At 46.0% G+C, this 22,243-nt stretch overlaps 9 protein-coding genes and 1 non-coding gene across 10 annotated transcripts; 4 read left to right on the top strand and 6 right to left on the bottom strand.

The window, feature by feature from the left end:
- Nucleotides 1-952: 952 nt before the first annotated feature.
- F5Y00DRAFT_258861 (uncharacterized protein) lies at nucleotides 953-2,029 on the top strand (the record flags this gene model as incomplete). Its single annotated transcript, XM_048010775.1, has 3 exons — nucleotides 953-1,400; nucleotides 1,456-1,850; nucleotides 1,985-2,029. The coding sequence occupies 3 exons, from the start codon at nucleotides 953-955 to the stop codon at nucleotides 2,027-2,029; spliced, it is 888 nt and encodes a 295-aa protein (XP_047867834.1).
- Nucleotides 2,030-2,740: 711 nt separating this feature from the next.
- On the bottom strand, nucleotides 2,741-3,670 carry F5Y00DRAFT_258862 (uncharacterized protein; the record flags this gene model as incomplete). Its single annotated transcript, XM_048010776.1, has 1 exon — nucleotides 2,741-3,670. One exon carries the CDS (start codon nucleotides 3,668-3,670, stop codon nucleotides 2,741-2,743), a length of 930 nt encoding a protein of 309 aa, XP_047867835.1.
- Nucleotides 3,671-4,275: 605 nt separating this feature from the next.
- On the bottom strand, nucleotides 4,276-5,721 carry F5Y00DRAFT_228185 (NAD(P)-binding protein). The gene is made up of 4 exons (XM_048006592.1): nucleotides 5,538-5,721; nucleotides 5,094-5,475; nucleotides 4,811-5,018; nucleotides 4,276-4,759 (listed from the first exon to the last, which is right to left on the bottom strand). Exons 2-4 carry the CDS (start codon nucleotides 5,327-5,329, stop codon nucleotides 4,502-4,504), a joined length of 702 nt encoding a protein of 233 aa, XP_047867836.1. The 5' UTR covers nucleotides 5,330-5,475; nucleotides 5,538-5,721; the 3' UTR covers nucleotides 4,276-4,501.
- A 3,173-nt stretch (nucleotides 5,722-8,894) lies between these two features.
- Nucleotides 8,895-9,231, top strand: F5Y00DRAFT_258864 (uncharacterized protein; the record flags this gene model as incomplete). The annotated part of the gene is made up of 2 exons (XM_048010777.1): nucleotides 8,895-9,016; nucleotides 9,081-9,231. The coding sequence occupies 2 exons, from the start codon at nucleotides 8,895-8,897 to the stop codon at nucleotides 9,229-9,231; spliced, it is 273 nt and encodes a 90-aa protein (XP_047867837.1).
- Nucleotides 9,232-9,784: 553 nt separating this feature from the next.
- On the top strand, nucleotides 9,785-11,560 carry F5Y00DRAFT_274190 (tannase and feruloyl esterase; the record flags this gene model as incomplete). Its single annotated transcript, XM_048013307.1, has 3 exons — nucleotides 9,785-11,017; nucleotides 11,112-11,421; nucleotides 11,481-11,560. 3 exons carry the CDS (start codon nucleotides 9,785-9,787, stop codon nucleotides 11,558-11,560), a joined length of 1,623 nt encoding a protein of 540 aa, XP_047867838.1.
- A 332-nt stretch (nucleotides 11,561-11,892) lies between these two features.
- On the bottom strand, nucleotides 11,893-11,999 carry F5Y00DRAFT_t33. The gene has a single exon. It is a non-coding gene; the product is annotated as a tRNA-Thr (tRNA).
- Nucleotides 12,000-13,845: 1,846 nt separating this feature from the next.
- Nucleotides 13,846-14,628, top strand: F5Y00DRAFT_274191 (S-adenosyl-L-methionine-dependent methyltransferase; the record flags this gene model as incomplete). The annotated part of the gene is made up of 1 exon (XM_048013308.1): nucleotides 13,846-14,628. One exon carries the CDS (start codon nucleotides 13,846-13,848, stop codon nucleotides 14,626-14,628), a length of 783 nt encoding a protein of 260 aa, XP_047867839.1.
- Nucleotides 14,629-15,222: 594 nt separating this feature from the next.
- F5Y00DRAFT_228190 (uncharacterized protein) lies at nucleotides 15,223-17,592 on the bottom strand. Its single transcript, XM_048006593.1, has 4 exons — nucleotides 17,175-17,592; nucleotides 16,873-17,113; nucleotides 16,670-16,807; nucleotides 15,223-16,609 (listed from the first exon to the last, which is right to left on the bottom strand). The coding sequence occupies exons 1-4, from the start codon at nucleotides 17,324-17,326 to the stop codon at nucleotides 15,560-15,562; spliced, it is 1,581 nt and encodes a 526-aa protein (XP_047867840.1). The 5' UTR covers nucleotides 17,327-17,592; the 3' UTR covers nucleotides 15,223-15,559.
- Nucleotides 17,593-18,173: 581 nt separating this feature from the next.
- F5Y00DRAFT_203400 (uncharacterized protein) lies at nucleotides 18,174-20,015 on the bottom strand. The gene has a single exon (XM_048005396.1). The coding sequence runs from the start codon at nucleotides 19,899-19,901 to the stop codon at nucleotides 18,303-18,305; it is 1,599 nt and encodes a 532-aa protein (XP_047867841.1). The 5' UTR covers nucleotides 19,902-20,015; the 3' UTR covers nucleotides 18,174-18,302.
- Nucleotides 20,016-20,382: 367 nt separating this feature from the next.
- On the bottom strand, nucleotides 20,383-21,514 carry F5Y00DRAFT_251390 (uncharacterized protein; the record flags this gene model as incomplete). The annotated part of the gene is made up of 3 exons (XM_048009818.1): nucleotides 20,383-20,614; nucleotides 20,669-21,288; nucleotides 21,335-21,514. The coding sequence occupies 3 exons, from the start codon at nucleotides 21,512-21,514 to the stop codon at nucleotides 20,383-20,385; spliced, it is 1,032 nt and encodes a 343-aa protein (XP_047867842.1).
- Nucleotides 21,515-22,243: the final 729 nt, after the last annotated feature.

The following is a 22,243-nucleotide window of genomic DNA, read 5'->3' on the forward strand; positions in this document are numbered from 1 at the left end:
ATGAGATCAATAAACACATCGTTACACAATACATCTATGTATAGTTGCTCTGCTAAATTGTACTCTCATACCAAGTTACGTGCTTTCACCATGTGTTCATTGCCCGACCTACGAACATCATAATGTAGCATTTTCATCTTTATATTTCAACCCATTTCTTGCTAGACCTAAATTTTCACCGTGAATACGCAGGGATCTCACTATCCTAGGAGGAAGTTGCCAAATATTTACGCTTTCATAGTTTCTTAGGGCGTTTGGTTGTTAGTTGAATCTCGATGGACTTAGTCCAGGCTTTCTTATAGTTTATTTGTCTTGTTAGGTTATAAACGTCAACGTACTGTCTTGTCTACCTAGAGAATCACTGCTCTAATGAGTTTTGCATAATACTAAAGCTTAGATCTCATCTGAAAGTATCACAGGAGCTTAGACAGTCATTCTTTTAAAATAGGGGAGCTGATAAAATCGTTGTGAACACCTGGTCGTCTTGGTCAATACAACTCGTGCATGAAATAACAGATACCAGTGTCACCTTCGACCTTAACGATTTACACACCGGCGTAAGCTCTCATATGCAGAACGGTTACGAATGCAATCACCCCACCGGCATAATAGGGGACGGTTCCAATTTGACGAGTCTCGGCCGTCAAGTGTGCGGACGACAAGAAAACACGATAGATCCATACAGATAGATCCGTACATTAGACCGTTCTACTCCGCTCACTCATTTACTTAGTGGCACCTAACCACTGACTCTTTTCTTTCCCTTTTTAAATGATATCAGTGCCACAATTCACAATCCCAAAAGTTCCCCAACCAGACTTTTTATTTGGACAAAAACTCGCACCCTTCCTATTCCTCTAGCCTTGCCACCCCCCCTCCCAAGGAACTTATTACTTACAAGGCTTGATTACAAGCTCCTTTTATTTTCATTGTCCTTTACACTCTTGCCACGATGTCTTCGAACTATCCTCAGGATGTTACCACAACACCGGTAGCATTGGTAGATGTCAACAAAGCGAAATTACCTTATATGCCTTTGGAAGTTCAATTTTTGATAGTCAATTCAGTCTCAGAGGAATATTTTCCGGAGGCTTGGTTTGCATTCCGCTTGGTTTGCAAAGCCTGGAAGGCAGAAATTGAGAAAACTTTTCTGCAGAAGTATATCGGCAAAACTTATATTACTCTCTCCAATCTCGGCTGCCGGATAAGAATCCTGGAGTGTGTCGCGATTTCAAGGGATCGCAACAATGCCCTCTTCACCATGGAGGGCCCAAAACAGGCCTTGGCCTATGGATACTTTGGTCATTTGGCCAAAGGCGCGGTTACTCCCCCTGAAGCCGATATTGACAGGATTTATCACCTCGGAATGATTGTAGGAATGGCCTGCACTGACCCTAAGTGTATGTAGTCATGTGGTTTTTTACAAGAAAGCAGTTGCTAACTCTCCTTGTATAGTAGAGGGAATAGAGATAGATTTCGAACAAGAAACGATATCTATACCTTGGATTCCAATGATCAATCAACTACTGGGTGATGAAGTTCGTCTACGCCGTCGAGCAGTCAAGATTCTTGATACAGGGTCACAATCCCGCCATCCGCAAACGACAGTTAGCAGGCCCGATCAGTCCCTATTACTATTTCTACCCAACTTGAATACGGACAAAGCGATGAGAGAGATGTTACTCAAAATCATTAACCGCGATGATTGCTTCATGCTTGAGATCGACAGTGTTCGCGAGTCACGAATACGACGACAGTATACGCCAAGCCAGCATGGATTAGACGCCGGGCTCTACCGTGACATTAAAAGGTTTCAGGCAAAGACTCCCGAGATATTCCGTACACGGAATGTATTTAAAGCCACATGGATGCAATAGAGTGAATACGACAGACTGGAGGATGTAATACTTCGTAAGTACCCCATAGCCAATACCTATTTGAAGAAGTTTAGAGGACAATTGGCTAACATATAAGTAATATATAGTACGTTGCCGGTACTCTGACGTTCGGCTATCGATGCCAGCCCTAAATCGACACTCGTCGACCCCGACCCAGAGAGGAATACCGAGTCCCCCCTGTTCCGAGGCAAACTACAAATGAAGTTTGCAATAAAGATGAGAGATTCAAATAGGAGGGGATTGTTGACTTAACTATTGCCTCTCCTTGCTTCTCTCTCTCGATTTCTTTTATTATTTCCTTTCGTTACGAAGTCGTTACACAGCCTGACACTGGTGGCTATTAATGCCGAGAAGATCGTGATGCCTGCGGTTCTTAGTCTTGTTGTCTTGGAGAAGTTGATGTGCATTTCTGCCATCAGCCATCAGCCAAACAAGCCAGAGCACATAAAGGAAGATAACAGTAAGGTAGACCTTGGCGAGCCAATAGGTACGGTTCAGGTAATACTGGAATGTTTCTTACGCCCTTGAACCGCGGCGAATAGTGTAGCTTAGCTCGTTATTAGAATAGTATAGTGCGGAAAATTAATAAAGTCATATAAAAAACCACTGGACTAACGTATCGAGTGATCTTATAATTTGAGCGCAATACCATATCCATAATAGAACATTGATATCATAGAATTCCAACAGCCTAGACTCCCCGCAAAAAGCTGTTTAGACCTATCTCGTAGAGATTACAAGGATCACCACATAGACTCTTCGAGTTAGGCTCCCAGACCTACCTAATACAATCGCCATCCCTAATATCGATGCCTAAAGCAACCAATACCTGTATATAAGCCCTAGTTACGATCCGACGAGCCTGTCGCCACGGCTCGGCGTGTCCCTCCCCGTTTCCTGTATCGTACGATCGGCTGCGCCACGGGCTCTTCCGCTTCGAAGAAACCGCTGTTAGCAAGCGTGATGGTATGGATGAACCGCAGCTTGCCGTTCTCGAGGCGGAACTCGTGGCTGTCAGGCGCGTTGCTTAGGTGCTCGAAAATGCAGAATACGCTGATGGAGCCGTAGGTGGGATCGATGACGTAGCGGCGATGCGAGTTGGGCGCCTGGTTATGGTTCGAAGGAATGCCAACTTTGCATGAATCTGTGGGAAGTCCGCTACCCGTGTACACGCTGCCTTCGAGTCGATCGCACGGCTGACCCCAAGGCACAGCGTCTTCGGCGGTGCTGTTACTCCACATATCCAGGTAGGCGTCGGCAGCATTTTTGAGGGTTTCGCGCGAAGGGCGTTGGTCCTCTTCAATGAGAGTCCAGTTCTCCTTAGACGCGTATTCTAGCGTCCTCGTGGAGTTGAAGAGCCACGACCCGGTCGTAGACACGATCAAGTCCATGAGATAGCAGCTCAGATCGCCCGGGCTGTGGCGGATCTGGGCGCCGATGACGTAGGGTGCTGGTTCGCCCGAGGCGTTGTGCGTTATGATGAGTTCGGTGAAGGAGGAGCAATCGATGGTGTCGACGATAGTGTGGCGGTGCGCGATCTTGAGCGCGTTGTTGAAGATGCCGCTGGTGATCTCTGCCGTTTTGTTGTTCTCCACGTACGTGAAGTTGTCAGCGATGTTCTCTAGGCGGTTTAGCTGTCCATTCTCGTGCGCCTCGACGTAGCTGTCTGCGAAAGACTGTATATATGTCCGGTTGCACTCATATTCGGCGGCAGCTTGAGGCAGTAAAGCCCCAAGGACTGCAATGCCAACACCTAAGAGACGGGAATGCATCCTTAGGTTTCTATTTTCAAATGTAGATAAGTCTATCGACGTGCTATAGAGTCGAGCCCAAGATGCAAGAAGTGTTCTCTGGATCCTCACTCATCTATAATAGGTCTCGCTAGTAGGTAATAAGTATATCCTTTTAATCGGCGAGTAGGTGGAAGTGCCGTTGCCAATACTCCAATACCTTCCATGGTCCAAGACATTCCCGGCTCCGGGAGAATTAGCGGGAAAATTGTGTGATGACATCGCCGTTCGGGTCCCTCCCCACGAGCTCTTTGCGGATATTAAAATGCGACACGGGAATCTAGACTTGAGGACGCCTTCGCCTAAAGGGGTAATAGCAGAGCATAGGTGCCCGCTTCTCTAAACTTACCCTCCATGCCCGCACTCTCTTCCTTGGAGACGTCTATAAGTCTGTGGCTTGGCTACGGTATGTCTTGTAGAACCAGAAGTACTTGGATACTTACCCCTGTGTATAATTGGTAGCTGTTAATCTGGGGTAGATCGTTCTTTTCGGTGGTATTTATCTAGATAATAAAATAGTCCCAAGACGCTATTGGAGGATGGCATTCATCTTAATACAAGTATACTTTGAATATTCAATTGAGATAGTGCATTCCAAGTTAAAGAACCACCTTATACAGTGGGTAGTGGTGTGTAATACTCCTAGATGTCTAGGCCCTTATTGTTAAAGAAAGGGGGTGGCAACGAATCTCAGATCTGTCTCTCCTATCTATTATTCCTAATATTCCCCCCGTAATAGAAGAGTACGTGGTAATCTCACTAACACCTCGCATTGAACTTATATCCCCAAGTTCACTATTATTCGGAAACTTGCTAATGTGCCTTGGCAATCCTGATCAGATCCTCGGGCATCAACGGATCTTTCTCAAACCCATTTATGACCTGATCTAGCATAGCTGTCGTAAGGTCTACGACACTGATGCTAGGGATACCAGCAACAAGTTGTATCATAGTGCCGGCAATAGACTTCATAATCTCGCCCGGTGCAGTGATATAGCCTGGTTTTGCGACACTGGCTTCAACTCCATCGAGCTCAGCTGCCAATGCAAGAACTTGGTTTTCAGTCTCTCCCTATATCCCGTTTATCAGCTCTGAAATGTTCGCTTCGTTGTCTTTCCTTACCCGCATGTATGAATACTGTGGCTGAAACCGTACGGCCTTTTCCGGGTCGCGTTCTGCTGCTGCACCGCTCATATAAAGGAATCGAAATGGCTTTGAGACGCCAGACTCATGTATTGCCTTAAAACCTGTGATTGTAGATGTCTGGCAGATGTGCTTGACTTCCTCAAAATCGTACATCTTTGATTTTGACGGCGTGATGGCGACCGTCCTAGGCTTTGTTAGCGATCTTACTCGGATATATGGCTAATCTCCGCAATGAGAAGAAGGTCAAAGGGATCTCTACCATATGCAGGCTGCGGCCCCAGCAAATTCGGTTTTGACCTCTCCAGGATAATGATCGTAATCTCTTATCACGACACTTTTAAGCTTGGAAGGGTTTGCGTTGGGTAGAAGCTTTTCGGGAACTGATACCGGCTTGCGAGCCAAGGCCACAATAGATGTAATCTCGGTCCTGCTTAAACTCTGTCGTATTATTTCATTGGCTACGAAGCCTGTGGCTCCCGAAATAATCAATTTCATTGTTATGGCTTGTAGATTGGGTAGGTTGTGCTATTGGAGAATAGGTATAATTCAAGATGAAGTAATGTATTCATAGCATAAATCACTTGCCATAGAGCTTTGTTAAATACCTCTGTATTACGAATATCGTGTGCTTACTTGTCAGCCTGTCTATTAGCTGACGGATGTGCAAGGTGGCGGCAAGGATTACACCGAGGGTCTGGCTTACTGCATACCGTAGCGCACTCAATATTCTCGGCCGATGATCCTCTTTAATCGGGGATTGGATGATCAATTACTCCGCGACCGTTCGGCATTCCGTATTTTTATATCAGGTTTGCGAAAACAGACGCTTCTTATCCTAACCATATCTTGAGGGTTCCTTTCTAATATGCCTAGCAAGTTGACGCCTAGCCCCTAGAGTGTAATTCCAGTCTATTGGCACACAGGGATGAAGGCTGCACCTTTAAAGGATCCAACTATTACTAGCAGTATTGCGATGCTGTCTTCATCGCCACTTTCAAAGGCTATGCTAACTACATGTAGTGCTCAGCAACTCGAATGAGCGATACGCCTAAGCTGAATACGAACCCAAGACTCGTGAAGCCGTATAACGTTATATATGTAGAGTATCATTGAAACTTACCTACGGAATACTTAGGATGGACGATGAAAGCGTACGTAATTCGTTCTCATAATTTGACGCCTTACACAGGTTTTCGTGCGATGATTAAACATAGGTTGGTTCATCTAGGATACTACGGCTGAATCTTTGATCCATCATATTATATCCTAATATCAATTACAGTCTCCATATTTTTTAAAAAAAAAAAACAGAAGGGCAAAATGCGTGCTCTTCGTATTGAGACTAGTGTTCATAAATACGCTCGAGTGGTCGAGCGGGTCTCTTTAATTTGATGGGTGTAGATCTGTTTTCGGGCGGTGAGCCTTTACTAATAGGGTTACGCGGAATGTTTACTCAGTGCAACGCCTAGAGACATTATTTGGTACAAATGCACCTCTTCATATGCCCCTTTTCCTCATAGACCAACTCCAACGTATCGGAATGATCATCCATTGATGACGACAGTACTCCATAGGTGGTTATCAGAATGTACATAGATAGAGTTATACGTTCGTTCGCCAGAGGTGCTTATTTAAATATTGTTGGGATACTAATGTTCCTTTGGCACGCTGCAAATCTCTCCCTTTCTATATACAAGGGGTAGAGTTGACACCTATTTTTCTAGGGCGGATCAAAGCATAATAGTTTCCGACCAATTTCGTAAAATGCCGCCAAGAATATCAAGCTTAAAGTCAATGATCGCTCTCTCGCCTGATGATTCGCGTAATGGTGCGCGCCCACGTCAAGCCACGAACAATCGCGTCATGGACAAGAGTCGACGCCAAGTGGAAAAGGACGATGAAGGTAGGAAACATTGATGCGGATTGAATGATGTCGGTGCTAATTCGGGGCTTGGGAGCAGGACACGGCGGCTGCATATGCTAGCCTTGCCCTGTCCTTCGTCAAGCAATACAGTTCAGCTTGCTACGCCTATCAAGATATCAAATATTGCTGCTGGTAGCGTTAAGACGGTCCATGCGAAAACCCGAGTTCATAAGAAAAATAAAAAGTCTATAAAGCATGCCTCTCCTGCATAGATTTAGCGAATTAGTTATAATGTAAGTCTAATCTCTATTATCTTGACTGGCGTTCCTACCCATGATCGGCGCAAGATTAGGAATAATGAACGCCAGACCCTAATAGTGGAATATACGAAGATATATGCTAATGTATAAAAGATAGACGGGGCGTGTTTAGTACTGGGGCCTTGACCGTATGTTCCCGCGTTTTGGACCGCGATTCGCTCCAAAGCCAAGGATCTGTGTGCAAGTCGGGAGAAGAAGGACACAAAGAGAACTAAGCCAAAACTTAGAGTCTGAGAGTGCCATTGGAAAGATATACAAATCAGTCAGAGCCACTGAGAAATCTTCAGTATTACTCCTATTTGGGTATGAATTAAGGGTATTGACTGCGAGTGTATAAGTTATAATAATGTGTCAAGATTGGTAAATAATTTTCAATGAGGATACGCTTTGATTCTTTGATATTATACTTCCCATGATTAAGAAAGTACGACCTATTGAATATAAAGGAAGAACTTTTGTTCATAAGTTGCTATATACTTGCTACCGAGGTAGATACACCACTTTGACATACTACTTACCTAGGTACCCAGCCTAACCTCTACCTCTTTTACTTAAATACGAGCTTCCGCTACTTACGGAGTCACACCATTAGAAATTTAATAACTACTTAATGTAGGTGGTGAAACCTCATCGCTAACATTAGCCGAGCCAGGATCAAACTTATATTCGTTAGAGTAAGAGCGTGAAATGTAGATGTAGCGATTCGGCTTCTCCCGTTGCAGCATGCTTATACCTATGATGATTATAGTGAGGCGGAAATTACTCAGTTTCATAAAATAGTTGATATAGCCAATAGGTATCGTAATCAGGGGGTGTGATCGGATTGTTAGCTACGGAAATTACACATCAGTACCAGGTTATCGACTTGAGGCCATCATGATCCAGAAGGAAAAGATGTTTGTTAATACGCTTCCGACGCCAAGTGGTTGTTTTCCGTGTATGCAAGTCGCAGTTGATGCAAGATGAGAGTACAGAACGCCACAATTTGGATTTAATTACTTTTCTTTAGGGGGGCAGTTTTTCAACCAATAGGCACTATAATCCAATGAACACTACCCACGAGCATTGCATATATTGCGTGTTGCCACAGAACGCTAAAACAATCAGCCGTCTCGCGGTTGCGTGCAGCTGGTTGTCTGACTTGGAAGAAGTAACAGTCCGTGGGGGTCCTAGGGAGCATGGTATATTACCTGATCTCGAACAAACCTCAATGGATAAGTTTATTGGATACATGTTAAGGCGTTGGCCCTCGGAAAGGAAGAACCAGACCGTGGGAGAAGTATTAGTAACGAGTCTTTCCGACTCCTATCAATTTGTAACAGTGGCGTAGAGGGATGATACGAAACGAGAAGGAAGAATATGCAAGATTGAGGAACTGGACAAGGTTCTCAAGTATAAGAGTCGTACAACTTATTAAAGACGGCCGATTGCGCCGTCAGTGCCCGATAAGGGTTGTAAACGTGATCTAACGCGAAGTAATACAACTTTTGGTGGCTTCATGTAAACCTGGATCAACACGCCATAGAAGTAATGGCTACAGGTGGCGTAATTTATCCTTCATATAGTTGCAGGGTGCATCCTGTATTGTGATACCCAGTACCAATTGGAAGCTTTTAGGGCTGTCTCTATCGAATTTTATATACTGCATGGGACAATATGACTTAAAATCGTGATTCATTAGTTTATACAAGCCAACTCGGCATAGGAAGTACTTCGTACAGCATTGCATCGAGTAAATTATATAAAGACCATACACAGGCTTAAAGCACTGAAGATACTTCATATAATCAAGACTTCATAGTAACTCGAGCAAGACTTTCGGCACTATCAACAAGAAATAAAAGTTACTTTCTAATTTGAGTCTATATTTCCCAATATGTCTTCGCAGTTGGCAAGTACCGTCTCCAACTCATCCCTTGAGGACAGAATAATCTATGGATTCGGGCCCGATCATCGTATGCCTTATTCATGTCCTTCGTGTCTTGGAACTCCGAGATTGTAAGTTAAGACTCTAACCAACTCAAGCCAAATATGGAATTAAACTAACTGAAGCATATCCTAGGGTTAATGATTGTCATGCCTGTGATGGGACCGGCCTTGCTTGGGACACCAATTCGGACAGTATTTACCAGGGAGAGGAGAAACGACAGACATCATCCGGTGGATCCTCGCCGGAGAGTTCTTCATTATCATCATATAATCAGCAGGGCTGAAAGTAATTATTGCCTCCGACGGTCCATCCTAACGACCTATTCGCTCGATCATAAAGCGAAAAAGCACTTACGGGGGACATCAACGAATATGGTATACAGTAGGGTATATTAGCTGGAAATAATTAGACCCTCACGAAGAACCTGCTCTATGATTAGCAACGCGAAGCTCAATGAATCGCTCATGCGCTGGTAGCTGGCAAAACCCCTCTCTTAATTTTTCGGTGGGGTAATACATACGATATATGGGCTATAGGATGCGGAGAACCTGGGGTAATGATTTAGGCTTTGGAGTTTTCCTAGGTTGAATACCTTGTTTCCTAGCCCCTGAGCGGGGAATATATATAATTAGTTTTACTCTAAAGGTCGACGAAGCTATACTTAATACATCAACTACCCGATTACTGGTGTAATTTCAACTAAGTTGCGAGATGTAATTTCAAAAGGGGAAGTTTAACGGTGTCTACCCCTAAGTGAGGATACAACGATTCACTGCATACCGACACGAAATATTTGCTTGATATGCCTGATTGATGTGCAATCAAGAACCCCAACTATGTCGCTATCTACTTTGAGTCTTACCGTCTTCCTCGGGGTTGCTGTCCGTTTAGCTGCATGCTCTACAGACAAATGTGCATCACTCGGCGCCCAAATCCTGGTCCCTAATAGTACAATTCTTATGCATAATTACTTCCTCAATGGAACGACCATTGATCTTCCTGGGACTGTAGAGTCCTGTGGAGGCCCAAATCTCAAAGCTAACGCCACCGCCAATCTCTGCCGGCTTGTATTTACCATCACGACTTCTCCCTCGAGCGAGATACAGCTAGAAGCCTGGCTCCCAGATTCACATAATTGGAATGGAAAAGTATTAGCGACAGGAAATGGTGGTATTGGGGGATGTATCGACTATGCTACGATGCAAAATGGGGTTGGGCTGGGATTTGCGTCTTTCGGGACTAACTCTGGGCACAACGGATCAATAGGGTATGATTTTTTCCTAAACCAACCTGAGGTTATCAACGATTTCGGCCATAGAGCCATTCACATCGAAGCAGGGTTTAGTAAGGAATTGGTACATCAATACTACGGAGCCAGAGCAACCAAGACGTATTACGCGGGTTGTAGCACGGGGGGCCGTCAAGGTTTTCAAACCGCGCATTTGTATCCCGAGGACTTCGATGGGATGCTTCTTGGAAGTCCGGGTGTCGACTGGTTACGCGTTGTGGCCTCGAAGGGAATCCTAGCACGACGTATCGGATGGCCTTATCTAAATTCATCGGCTTATGTACGCCCGGAGCAGTGGCCAGCTATCGTCGAAGCACAGATCAGAGAATTTGATTCTCTAGATGGAGTAACCGATGGTATTATAGACGAGCCAACGAAGCACCGATTTGATCCTGAGAGCCTAGTATGCGGTACCGGCCTGCTTAACTCATCACGTTGCCTTAGCCCACAGCAGGTGGAATCTGTGCGTAGAGCGTACGAGCCGATCGTTAGTGCCTCGGGCCAAATCGTTTATCCAGCCTTCGAACTAGGTTCTAAGACCGATGTATTCTCTGAGAATCAGGAGAACGGGACAGCCAGGTTGAGTTATACGATCCTTGAAGATTTCTGGCGTGGCGCAGTTTTCAATAATACCGATTGGACACCAGAGGACTTTAATGAATCGGACATGGATTTTGCGGTAAGCGTCAACCCAGGGCAGGTCAATGCTGCTGAGAAAGACTTGTCGAGTTTCTATCGCAGAGGTGGTAAGATAATCTCGTATCATGGGAGGAATGATGAGGTATGTAAGATTTAGCAACATTATGGAGGACTAGATGATGAATAGATCACTATTAGGTAAAATTTCCGAATCAATGCTAACAGGCAGTATCTAGACTGTAACATCTGCTCTCTCCGAACAATTCTTCACTGGGGTTCAGGCCGTGCTGAACATTACACTACAAGATATGCATAGTTTCTATCGATTATTCTTCCTGCCCGGTATGCATCATTGCTCAGGGGGGTTAAGCCCCTGGAGTATAGGAAATGCGCAAAAATATCCGTACGACAAGACGCTACTGGATTCTAAACATAATGCGCTTATGGCGTTGGTTAACTGGGTCGAGAATGGGACGGCGCCGGAAATAATTATTGGTACAAAGTACGAAAACGATATTATCGGAGGTAGTATCACGGCACAACGAAGTGAGTTTTCCGTATATTTATCCTCTTTATGAATGAGGCGCTAAGATTCTATACATTAGCGTACTGCTCCTATCCTATGGTTAGCAGATGGGACGGCATTGGTGATGGAAATCTGGCAACTAGCTGGGAGTGTGCTTGATGAGGTTGAACAGAACGGGAACCATGCTTCGTTAGAGATAGCAAAGTAGGTGGTACATACATACTCCAGGGGTTTATACTTTGGGACCTACGATTTCCCCTTAACCAATTATTTTTAATTCCAACGTAAGTTTACCAACCGCTGAATATACCTTTCCATACGGAAGCTCGCTGTCGTATATTCAACACATTCAAATTCAGCTCCAACAACAGTAAACTGATAAACACAAACCCAAGGGGTTAATTGGTTAATTGGTTCACACATCGAAACAACATCAAAATGTAAACAATAAAAAAAATTAAAATTTTATAACTAAAGAATAAAAAATGTTGTGCCCCCACACCGGATTGAACGATGGACCTCTCCATTTCGAATTTCACTAGATCACGCTGTGACCATGTGGTACGAGTGGAACGCTCTACCACTGAGCTATAGGGGCCGTATAGTGGCAAAATGCCGCTATTTTAGGCTTATAATTCCGTGCAAAATTCCGCGCTCTTTGACAACTCACCTCCTTGATCATTACCGTATAGTAAATATAACTCTATAGTATGGGGCTTCAATTTTTAATATCTTGCCATTGTTAAATTCTCAGTTCAACATAGGTAATCAATTCTATCCAGTAGTCGGGTTACAGAGACTAGCTTCGACCATGGCGTCGCCCCGGGAATGATGGTTCTAGAGTCCGGCCCTAATAAGTCTATGTTCTTTGACCGACTTTGTCAAAAATTCCACTAAGGCTTATTGTTTCCTCGATACTATAGTTGTATCTTGGATCTGTCTTTTCTCTGATGCCGGTTATGACATCTTGAGGAGTGAAAAAGCTTCCGGCACCATTTCGGCAAGAAAATGCAAAGACTTGTCTATGCCCTTATATACGTATGAGATGCTAAAATACCAAGTTATCACAATCTCTGATAACTCCGAACTTTTTCCATTTTATCATGAGATCTAAAGCTTCAGAATTTATGATGGAAGCAGGGTAATAAGTCACTCCATCTCATCATAACTACACTAGATATGAAGTGACAGTCAATTGACAGCTCCTCTAGGTTATGGAACTCTTGGAGAGTCCTAAGTGGAGGGTAATCTGCCCGAGGAGGGTCGACCAAAGCTGGGAACGAATCGAGCCTTATGCTTTCTGAGATACGTGGTATGTAGGAAAACGATACAGAGTTTCTTGAGCGTTCCTCTGACGTGATGTAGCAACTGGGCTGGGCCAGGTCAGAAAATTCATCCAAACCCTCCCAGTAGTACGCTAGATCCTCAACCTTCGGAATACAATGCAGCAAGTTACCCAAGTGATTGGGGGTCAAATCTCAAACGGCTAACCTCCTTACATTATATAATCCCAACTCGTACTAATATTTGTCGTAAAGCTATTTGACTACATGCTTGGACCAGTCTTCTGCGTCACATGCATATATGTCCTCAAGTGCGAGGGAGACACGGTGGGTACCTTATACTAGGATATGTTCAATCAGAATTCATGATAACTGTTTTGGATCAATCAAGTTACTCGGATTTGGGGGGGTTGACCCACCGTGTCTCCCTCGCACTTGAGGACATAGTCTCGGTATTATTTGGAGCCACGGCGTATAATGCCTCCAGTTCATTAAGGCATAGACAGCTGGGCTCATGGCGTTGCATATGTACAGCTTACGACTACCTATCAGCTATTGACATAAGGATGATGTATAATACTAAACATATTCTACCTTTCAAACGGATAGCTCGTCTTGATGATCAGGAGTGACATGTGTTCTATAAGATAAGATCATCTAGAACTTACTACACGAGAGCATCATTGTAGACAATATCGCTTATGAAGGGCGCACTTGCTTTTCCCACAACTGCACTTTTAAGACCTGCGTTACATACTTGGCTAATATCAGGAGGGTATGAATGACGTAGGGAAAAAGCAATGGAGTAATACGTGATAGTAGTGTCAGACTGTATACCTCATCTGTTCCACCTTAGACAGGAGCTTCCGTCCTTAGCTGCAGCCGCCAGAGGTTGTATTTGGTTACCAGCGTCTATCCAAGACCAATGAAAGCCGTGATAGTCCGAGACTCCAAGCAGACCCCGCATCCTCGATCCAGTTTGTAGGCAATCGATCGGGACAACGTGCATTAGGATCGTGTACCAGATAATGTGCTTTATTGAGGATATAAAAGAAATATGTAGAGCAACCAAGATATGATCGAAACTATTATTTACATTGCCTAGTTAAACATATACATCGCGAATCGAGACCTCACCAGAAATTACAATTACCAGTCACCATGTCACTCACAGAAGAGTTAAAAGGTGAGTACAAGGAACACGCGCGCGCCTACAATGAAGAATATTCCTTGCTCCCATACGGAATCCTGGAGAAGCAACTCCTAGCATCCGCACTAGGCGACTGCACAGGCTACACCGTCCTCGACCTAGGCGGCGGGACCGGCACACGCGCCCGCGAGGTAATCGACCTCGGCGCCAGCAGCGTCGACGTCGTAGACCTATCCCCGGATATGCTCAGCGCCGGGCGTCGGACCGCCGAGGCCGCGGGAGCCAAATATGCCGATAACATCGGGTGGCACGAGGGGGACGTCTCGAAGCCGCTGTCCCATCTGCCGCTGCGCCAGACCTACGACCTCGTCATGGCCAACTGGGTCATGGACCACGCGGCCAGTCTCGCCGAGCTCGAGGCCATGTGGCGCAACGTCGCCACTTACCTCGCCCCCGGCGGGCGCTTCGTCGGCGTGCGCTCCGGCGACCCGTACGCGGCCTGCGCCGCGCAGGGGAAATACGGCATTAGGTACAAGGACTGGCGGGACGTGCCGGGAGGCGTCTTCTTCCGGTACGAGGTGGCGACCGTGCCGCCCATCGATATCGTGGCCTCGTCGTGGGAGGTGTCGTACTCCGGGTCGACGGAGATGATGGATAAGGTCGGGTTGGGCGAGATTGAGACAGAGCCGTATGAGAATGCGGAGGTGGTTAAGAAGGACCTGGGGTTTTGGGAGCTGTTCTTGGAGAATCCGTCGATGGTGGTTGTGAAGGCGCGGAAATTGGCGAAGACGTGAATGGGGAAAGGGGTAGCTCAGGAGTGCCCTAATATTAATAATTGGTGCTATCGAATCAATTTTTCATATGATTTGAAGTAACACTGTAGTAAAATTATTCGATGGAGTATGGATGAAAAGCAGTTTGATCATAATTGTCGTTATCTTTCACTTACGCTGTCGGTAGGAGACACTCCGTACCAACTTTAAAGAATCTCTATTTCAAGAATCTGGCCATCTAATCGCTCCCAGTAATATTAAAATAAGCTGTTCTAGCGTAACATATCTTTCAAGTATAATTGTCCTATCCGAAATAAAGATATCCCATGTACTGACCTTACCCCTTTCTTTTCAATCAAAGTAGGATATTGATAATGAAGTCATACTTCTAGACTGAGAACTCGGACGACAGTCCAGTAGCAGTAAGTTAAATACAATCCTTTAAGTCTAGATGAAATTTAAGAGTACAATTAGAAAAAGTTCCCTCACGAGGGTAGGTAAACGAGAAAAATGTGCGGTTATTTTACCTAGGTGTTGTTTATAGGCCACGGGGTAGGTACCTGGTTAAAGTACATTGTCTTGAAATATATAAGGTATAACTATAAGAAATAAGTATAAGGTTTCTAATGGTTGGTATATTTGATGATTTTAGTCAGATAAAGCTATCACCAAAATATTGAATCAAGTAGACAAAGCGTAGCTATGACTTGTTTTTTAATTAATATATCCAAAGCCCAAGCCGAGCTGATGTTGGGAACTTCTGTATCTATACTATACTCCTATGCAGCTTCTTCTAGGGCTGACCCATGACCCCAAGAAACTGCAATATGCTCTTCAACGGCAAATAGAATCGCGTATATACTTGCTTCGAAATTGATATAGCTTAAGTGCGTCAAATCCCAATATGCATGCATCCCCTCATATGGCTTTTCCTATGTCCAAAATCTATCCCTTACCACTTCTTAATCTTCCGCATGCTGCCCTCCTCTACTAGTGCCTTGTGCATGTCGAAGCTGTTAAATAGTAGGTGCGGCTCGTGACCCCAGCCCTTCTTGAGGCATTCGAACTCGGCCTTCTCGAAGTAGTCCTTGAGGATGGGTCGGTAATCTTCGTGGGCGCACTTGTCAATGATGACGCGGGCGCGCTCGCGGGGGCTCAAGCCTCGGACGTCTGCGAGACCCGTTTCCGTCACTACCACATCCAAGTCGTGCTCGGTCTGGTCTACGTGTGTGCACATCGGTACGATACAGCTGACACCAATCGGGTCTGTCTTGGACGGTCGCGTTGACGGCGTGTGCATGATACTGTACTTAGCTGACCGCAAGAAGTCAGCCGAACCACCTAGCCCGTTCAGCATGCGGCTACCCATCACGTTAGTGCTGTTGGCGTGCGCGTAGATGTCAACCTCGACGGGCGTGTTCATGCCAATCACACCCAGCCGACGGATGATCTCAGGAGAGTTAGAAACCTGTTGCGAACGTAGGAGCAACTTGTTGCGGTACTGCTCCCAGTTGTCATAAAAGCGCTTAAAGCCTTCAGGGGAGAAGCGAACTGAGGTTGCGGTAGCAAAATCGAGGCGGCCAGAGTCGAAGAGATCGAGGAAGGTGTCTTGGATAACTTCAGTCCACACTTTCAGATTCCAGAAGTTGGACTCGCTAAGGCCGCCAATGACAGCGTTGGCGATGTTACCGATACCAGATTGCAGGGGGAGGAGGGACTTGGGCATGCGACCGTGCTGGACTTCGTGCTCGAAGAACTCGATCAGGTGGTTTGCAATCGCACGAGAGTTTTCATCTGCAGGTGTGTTATGCGTCGTTTGGTCTTGGTAATCGGACTCGATCACACCAACAACCTTCTCCGGATCGATAGGGATAGAAGTAGTTCCGATGCGATCTTCGACACCCATAATTAGGTAGGGCTTTCGTTTAGGAGGTAAATCCGTCATTGTGATGTCGTGAAGTCCATCAAAGCTGGGGATTGACGTGTTGACTTCAATGATAATCTGGCATTGAGAATTATGGTTAATGCTCCGTCTCTGGAATCAATCGGTACAAGTACTCACCTTGTCTGCGAGCTGGATGAGTTCTGGTGTTGCGCCGACCGATGCGCCTGGGACAATGCTTCCATCTTCTTTGATTTCCGAAGCCTCAACCACCACCACGTCCAACTTGTTGTTCGGCCTATCCTTGGTATAAAATCCCTAGTGATGTTAGGTATAGACGCACTTATAGGTTACCTTATAGTCGAATCCCAGTGTTCACTTACATATACTAGATCCACGGGAAACATAGATAAATGCTTATCGAAAAATTTAATCCTTCCCTCATTAATACCTTTTGCAATAGCCTTGCCGACTTGGTGAGGACTACGCCTCTCGATCATGTCGAGTCCAGCCCATCGGTTCTCGGTTTCGGCCCCTGACGATGCGCCAACAAATAATGTGTAGCGGAGCTTGCCCTGGAGGTTGTTCTTCTCGACATGGTCCGCTAAAAACGTGGGTATTTTCCTGCAATTGGAGTTTAGCCAGATGAACCGCATGGAGAAAAGGAGGATAATAATCTACATACTTCGGATAACCCACACCAGTGAACCCCGACCAACCAATATAGGCACCATTAGGGAAATGGTGAAGCATATCTTCAGGTCGACATAGCTTTTTTAGCATTGAAGGTCGACTAACTCGAGCCTTCAAAGCTGCGGATGCTACAGGAGAGGCCATGTTGTCTCGATTTGAGCTCAGAAGCTCCCGCTAAATGCGACCTGGAGGGGCAAGCAACGGAGGTGGCGAGAGGCACAGCAGTGATTCTATTGATACAAGCACGAAAGCACAAATGGCTACGGAATTAGGAACGAGCAGAAAAGAGAATTAGAAGAGAAGGATATAAAAGGACGGGAAATTAGGAAAGAGGGTCAATTGAGAAAAAATGAGGAGAGGAGAGTGGAGAGTCTGGGGAAATTTCACGATAATGATCTAAGGGTTAGAGGTTCACGATTCGCATATAAGTGACAATTAAGTAATAATATTTGAAGCTTGGGGAAACTGGAGAACGCCGAACGCCCGCCGAACCCGAGGCCCATAATTTTAAGTGGTGCCACTACGGAAGCTCTCTTTTCTCTTCAACCTGATATAACAGGTGATGCAGGCGAGGTGAATTTCGGGAAAAAAAGAAAAAAAAATTCAAATAAACATCTAAACAAAAAATGATTTTTTTCCTCTTTTTTTCCTTCTTGGCTCCCTGGGGTTCTGAATGCTGCGTAGAGGTATCCCTATACCAAGCAAGTTGCTGACTATGACGACACTTTGACGCCGTTGGCCCGTTCCTGATAAACTAGGCTCGGCCCGAGCAGTATCGAAATCCCTTTGGTCCGGATAAGGGAGTATATGTACCGTAAACGTGAAACGACAACGGGTTTGAATTATTCGCCCGGAAGACATCTGATTAAGGTTCTGCCAATTAATTGCATCGATTTGCCCGTCTTGGTGTAATAGGGGTTCTTACATATACCGAATCTAGCCCCCGCATCTACGTGTAGGATGTTCCGAAAACAATCCGGGGTTGAGCAAAAACGTGTAAGCGCGTTTCGAGAATATGCAACTATAGGCTGGGATTCTAGTTATAAGCGATTTCCTAGAGGCGATAGTCGAGTGGTTATATCTTAGCTACATAATGCTACAAAAGGATAGACAAAAACTTCTAACTGGCTTGACGATTCCAGAGATCTCGCCACATCTCCTTGAATCCGTAATGGGGTGCTTTCGAGTCGTATACCTTTGCAGTATGTCCGCCGTTCCCAAAGCGATCTAAGATATTGCTAGGGGTATTTCCAACCCCGCCTGATAGGGATCTCGCCGAGCTACTGGCCCTGTCCTTTATTTCATCTGCAAGTTGCGGCGCAACATCCGCATAGCAGTTATTTAACTCTCGTTCAAGTGAGAAATACGGCTTCTTTGCGAGATCAGGTGCCATCAAATTATAGGATCGCGTAAGAGTGTTCAGATGGCTAATGGAGAGGTCCATGTAAGACTTTTCCGTGGCCAACCAATCGGGATCTCGGAAGGGTGGCAATGAAATCTCCTGAGTTGCCGCCGCACTAGCAGCAGTCTCCGGCGCCGGTTCGGGATTCGTTTCCAAGGACGCTTGTTGCCTCATTTTGGCCATGACTGGATCGTCTGTCGAATTCGTAGGTACTGCTATCTGGTCGACGTTGCGCTTTCGCGGGTTGTGTATTACTTCGACTTTCGCGTATTGCCTTGCCCGATTCATCTGATCTTCGAGTGAGCCGCCCTTACTTGCGATCATACGGGCAGCGTGACGTCTCCAATCATTTCGCAACCGAGCCCGGAACACGTGCGCGGCTTTCGATAATTCTTGCTGCTTCTCAATCCACGGCGGTACTATCTCTTGACGCTTGATCATCTTGTTCATAATGTACTCGGTCGTATCTATGAACGGATTGTCACTTCTCGTATCTCGTTCAACTCCCTTGCCTCTTGGGATGTTCTTGAACTGTCCTCTCGCGATGGCATCTTCAATTCTCTCGTTTGCTAACGAAGCTAGTCCTGTCAAGGTATTCGGTAGTGCTCGGGCAGCGGGTCTAAAGCGATCGCGGAATTCCTTCCTCATCGCCTCTCTCTCTTTTTCACTGAGTCCATTTTGTGCCTCTTTCATACCCATGCCTGTGTATGCAGAAGCCTTATCCCTGGCGTTGGCAGCCCTGTGCCCGGCCTTCATCTTTGGTTCCTGTCTAATTCGCATGTCGATCGGTTGGAGGTCGGGTATTTTTGGACGGCCTCGTAAATCTTTATTCAGAGGCTTATGTGCGTCATCAAGCATCCGTAAAACGGCGTCTTCAGTAGCTTCAGTACCTGTCCATGGCTGACTTGTTGCCGCGAGACGGGTACCCACGCCAGCAGCAGATGGCATGCCGGCTTCGGCGAAAGCTGCGGCGTGTTCGGATCGAAACTCGGCATCTTTAACTCTCGCGAGAAGACGTTCTTTTAATTCGTCTGAGAAACCGGCATCTTCCACCGATCGTCGACCGGCTCTCCCTCCCGTAAGCAACGCCTCCTCCGTAGCCTCTTGTAGACGGCGGGTCATAGGACCCGGCTCAGGGTTAGTTTCTTCATCGGCTGTATTCTCAGATTGGCGGCCGGGGTTGCTGCTAGCTGGAGAATGAGTAGACTTGGTTGCATAACTTTTCCATTGGTTAATCGCGGGGATTTGGGTGTTTCGGGCAAGTAGCGCATGAGCGCATCGAGCGCAAATGTACGGGGACGCTATACCTCTAGCCATTTCCACCTTCTATATAAGGTACTAACAATGAAAAGAACATTTTGTTATGGCAGCGTCAGAATATGTATGTCCACATTACCTAGCAATACTGTGGCAATAGAATCAACGGACGGAGATAAGCAACAATAGCAGGAAAATCGCGAATAAGACAAGCTCATGAAACTAAAAGCTTGCCGGACTTTAGCCGATTCATACTACGCCATAGCAGCGTGCTCAATGCTTACCCCAGATTAGGTGAGAAATCTGATGAAATCACCTTCCAAATAAGTGTATGATCTTAAATTTGATTGGCTACCTATGGAATTAAGGCAGAATACGCTGTTACTCAAAGAGTTAGCAACAGAGATAACAGCCAAACAAACCGTCGGTAATTTTATTTCGAGTCTTCCGGGAAGGTTCATTACCTCTAGCATATAATATGGACATAAGCAGTACGCTCAAAACAACACTAACTTATTATAGGTACCTAACTACGGAATACTCAATAGACTGCTACACCTCCCGGAAGCTCTTTGATCCACTGCCCTGCCTTTCCAACATCTTCAACAACCTGTTGAGCCTTCTTGCACTTCATAGCGTCCGCAGCCGACTGTATCTTGAGAACGCCGCAGTTAGCGTTGGCACAATTTCCACTAGGCAAAGCATCCATGGCCTTTTGCAAAGAATCATCCTTCCATCCGAAAAGGTAATCACCGTGCTGGCCGTATCCAATGCTGCCATTAACATTAGTAACAGGTACAACAATTGACGTAGAGGAGAGAACGTACGAGTCGCCAAAGCTGTAGACGAAGGGCTGCTTGCCGTTTCCGTACCAAGCATCGTTCTTGTACCTTCCAGTGTCCCACATGACTTCGTACATAACCTGAGGAATAGCAACGGGGTGAGTTGAAGGGCAGTTCGGGCTGCCTAGGCCGCCACCGTTGGAGTAGGCAACGTGGGACTTGTGGTCCGGCGAATCGAGATTCTTCCCATCCCAGCAGGACGGAAAGATGACGGTAGCGCGGATACCTCCAGGGCAGTACTTGGTTGGGAGCTCGCCAGTGTCTTTGCTATCGCAGGGAGCGAAGCCCTCGCCGTTTCCGAGGCAGCGGTGACAGATCGAGGGTTTGTATATGTTTTGTTTGTTCGTGGGGTCCCCCGCGATCATCCGGAAACCAGGCTTGAATGCCGTCATCTTACCATTTTTGGCGCTGTAAGGCATGTAGTACACCGTCATTCCCCCATCCTGCTGGATGCCAAAGTTGGCAAATTGGGGCACGCGCTGGAAGGTACCATTCTCAGGAGACCTGAAGTACAATGATGCGGTCCAATAGTTGCTGAAGTCCTCCGAGTAGGTGCAAGTCGTGCAAGTAGACAAGGTTGGTGGATCGTATTCGGCTGGTGTCATCTGAGTCATGTTAGTGGCAGTCTTCGACCAGATTCATGTGCGCTACCGTAAGATTGAACGAGTTGCCTCCGATAATCTGATGTGTGTGAGGGGCGGGGTTTTGACCAGGAGAGACCAAAGGGTCAGCTCGTTCGATGGTGAGCTGCGAGCAGCCGAAACGAAGCATGTTTTGCGCAGAGGCATGCTGCCCTAAAAGGGCACCGACGATGAGAGAGCTCCAAAACATGATGAAGTCTTTTGCGTGAAGTTCTAAGGTGAGCGTGGTGATGCATGCTGCATCCGGTCCTGTTGACTTCTTAAATAAACGACTACCTAACCTACAATCTGACTCCATAGGTCAACCTTTAGATTAAGGCCTGGGTGCCGTGGGGAATCCTTGATACATACAACTGCCGGTAAGATTCTTTTAGCCGGAGAAAAAAACCAACCAACTGGAACGTCGAGATTTAAAGGCACTATCATGGTTGTTATATGAGACGGTTCATTCTATGCGGCTATAGAAGGCCATTTTCGGATCCTTAAGTTCCTAGTCCCAGTGACTTTTATGCCGTGCACCTAGCCATGATTTATATGCGGACTGCCCTCTCGACGGTAGGTAATATTGGTCATGTGACAATCTAATAGAGTGCTACGACCTAACGGCCTGTTCTTAGGCCACGAAGTCCGTAAATAAGGGGAAGAAAAGACTCGAACTACTTTGACGGAACAGAGAAGGTGTGTTGGTTGAATCAATGTTTTAAACTCGAAGCTCACAGAACTTATGATACGAATCGAGGCCCGATATGAGGCCCGTAAAAGTGGATCTAATCCACCGGAATGATGATGCGGGTGCCGGGTACGGCACGTGACATCCTCCGGCGCCCCTGAGAACCAGGAGATGACGTTCTCCATATAAGCCTGGCATAGTCTCATTAGTTGCAGCCCTTCTAGCGGTAGTTAGCCCAGGCTTATACTA

This window comes from Daldinia vernicosa (assembly GCF_022497035.1).
Source record: "Daldinia vernicosa strain CBS 139.73 unplaced genomic scaffold F5Y00scaffold_8, whole genome shotgun sequence".
NCBI lineage: Eukaryota > Fungi > Ascomycota > Sordariomycetes > Xylariales > Hypoxylaceae > Daldinia > Daldinia vernicosa.

What these genes read in the sequence shown, in the direction of transcription:
- F5Y00DRAFT_228185 (XM_048006592.1), bottom strand. Translation starts at nt 5,329, where the DNA reads ATGAAATTGATTATTTCGGGAGCCACAGGCTTCGTAGCCAATGAAATA. An exon ending in GGGGCCGCAGCCTGCATATG is followed by an intron (nt 5,019 to 5,093) that starts GTAGAGATCCCT and finishes AACAAAGCCTAG; the next exon opens with GACGGTCGCCATCACGCCGT. An exon ending in CACAGTATTCATACATGCGG is followed by an intron (nt 4,760 to 4,810) that starts GTAAGGAAAGAC and finishes AACGGGATATAG; the next exon opens with GGAGAGACTGAAAACCAAGT.
- F5Y00DRAFT_228190 (XM_048006593.1), bottom strand. Translation starts at nt 17,326, where the DNA reads ATGGCCTCTCCTGTAGCATCCGCAGCTTTGAAGGCTCGAGTTAGTCGA. An exon ending in TTCCCGTGGATCTAGTATAT is followed by an intron (nt 16,808 to 16,872) that starts GTAAGTGAACAC and finishes TAACATCACTAG; the next exon opens with GGATTTTATACCAAGGATAG. An exon ending in TCATCCAGCTCGCAGACAAG is followed by an intron (nt 16,610 to 16,669) that starts GTGAGTACTTGT and finishes TCTCAATGCCAG; the next exon opens with ATTATCATTGAAGTCAACAC.
- F5Y00DRAFT_203400 (XM_048005396.1), bottom strand. Translation starts at nt 19,901, where the DNA reads ATGGCTAGAGGTATAGCGTCCCCGTACATTTGCGCTCGATGCGCTCAT.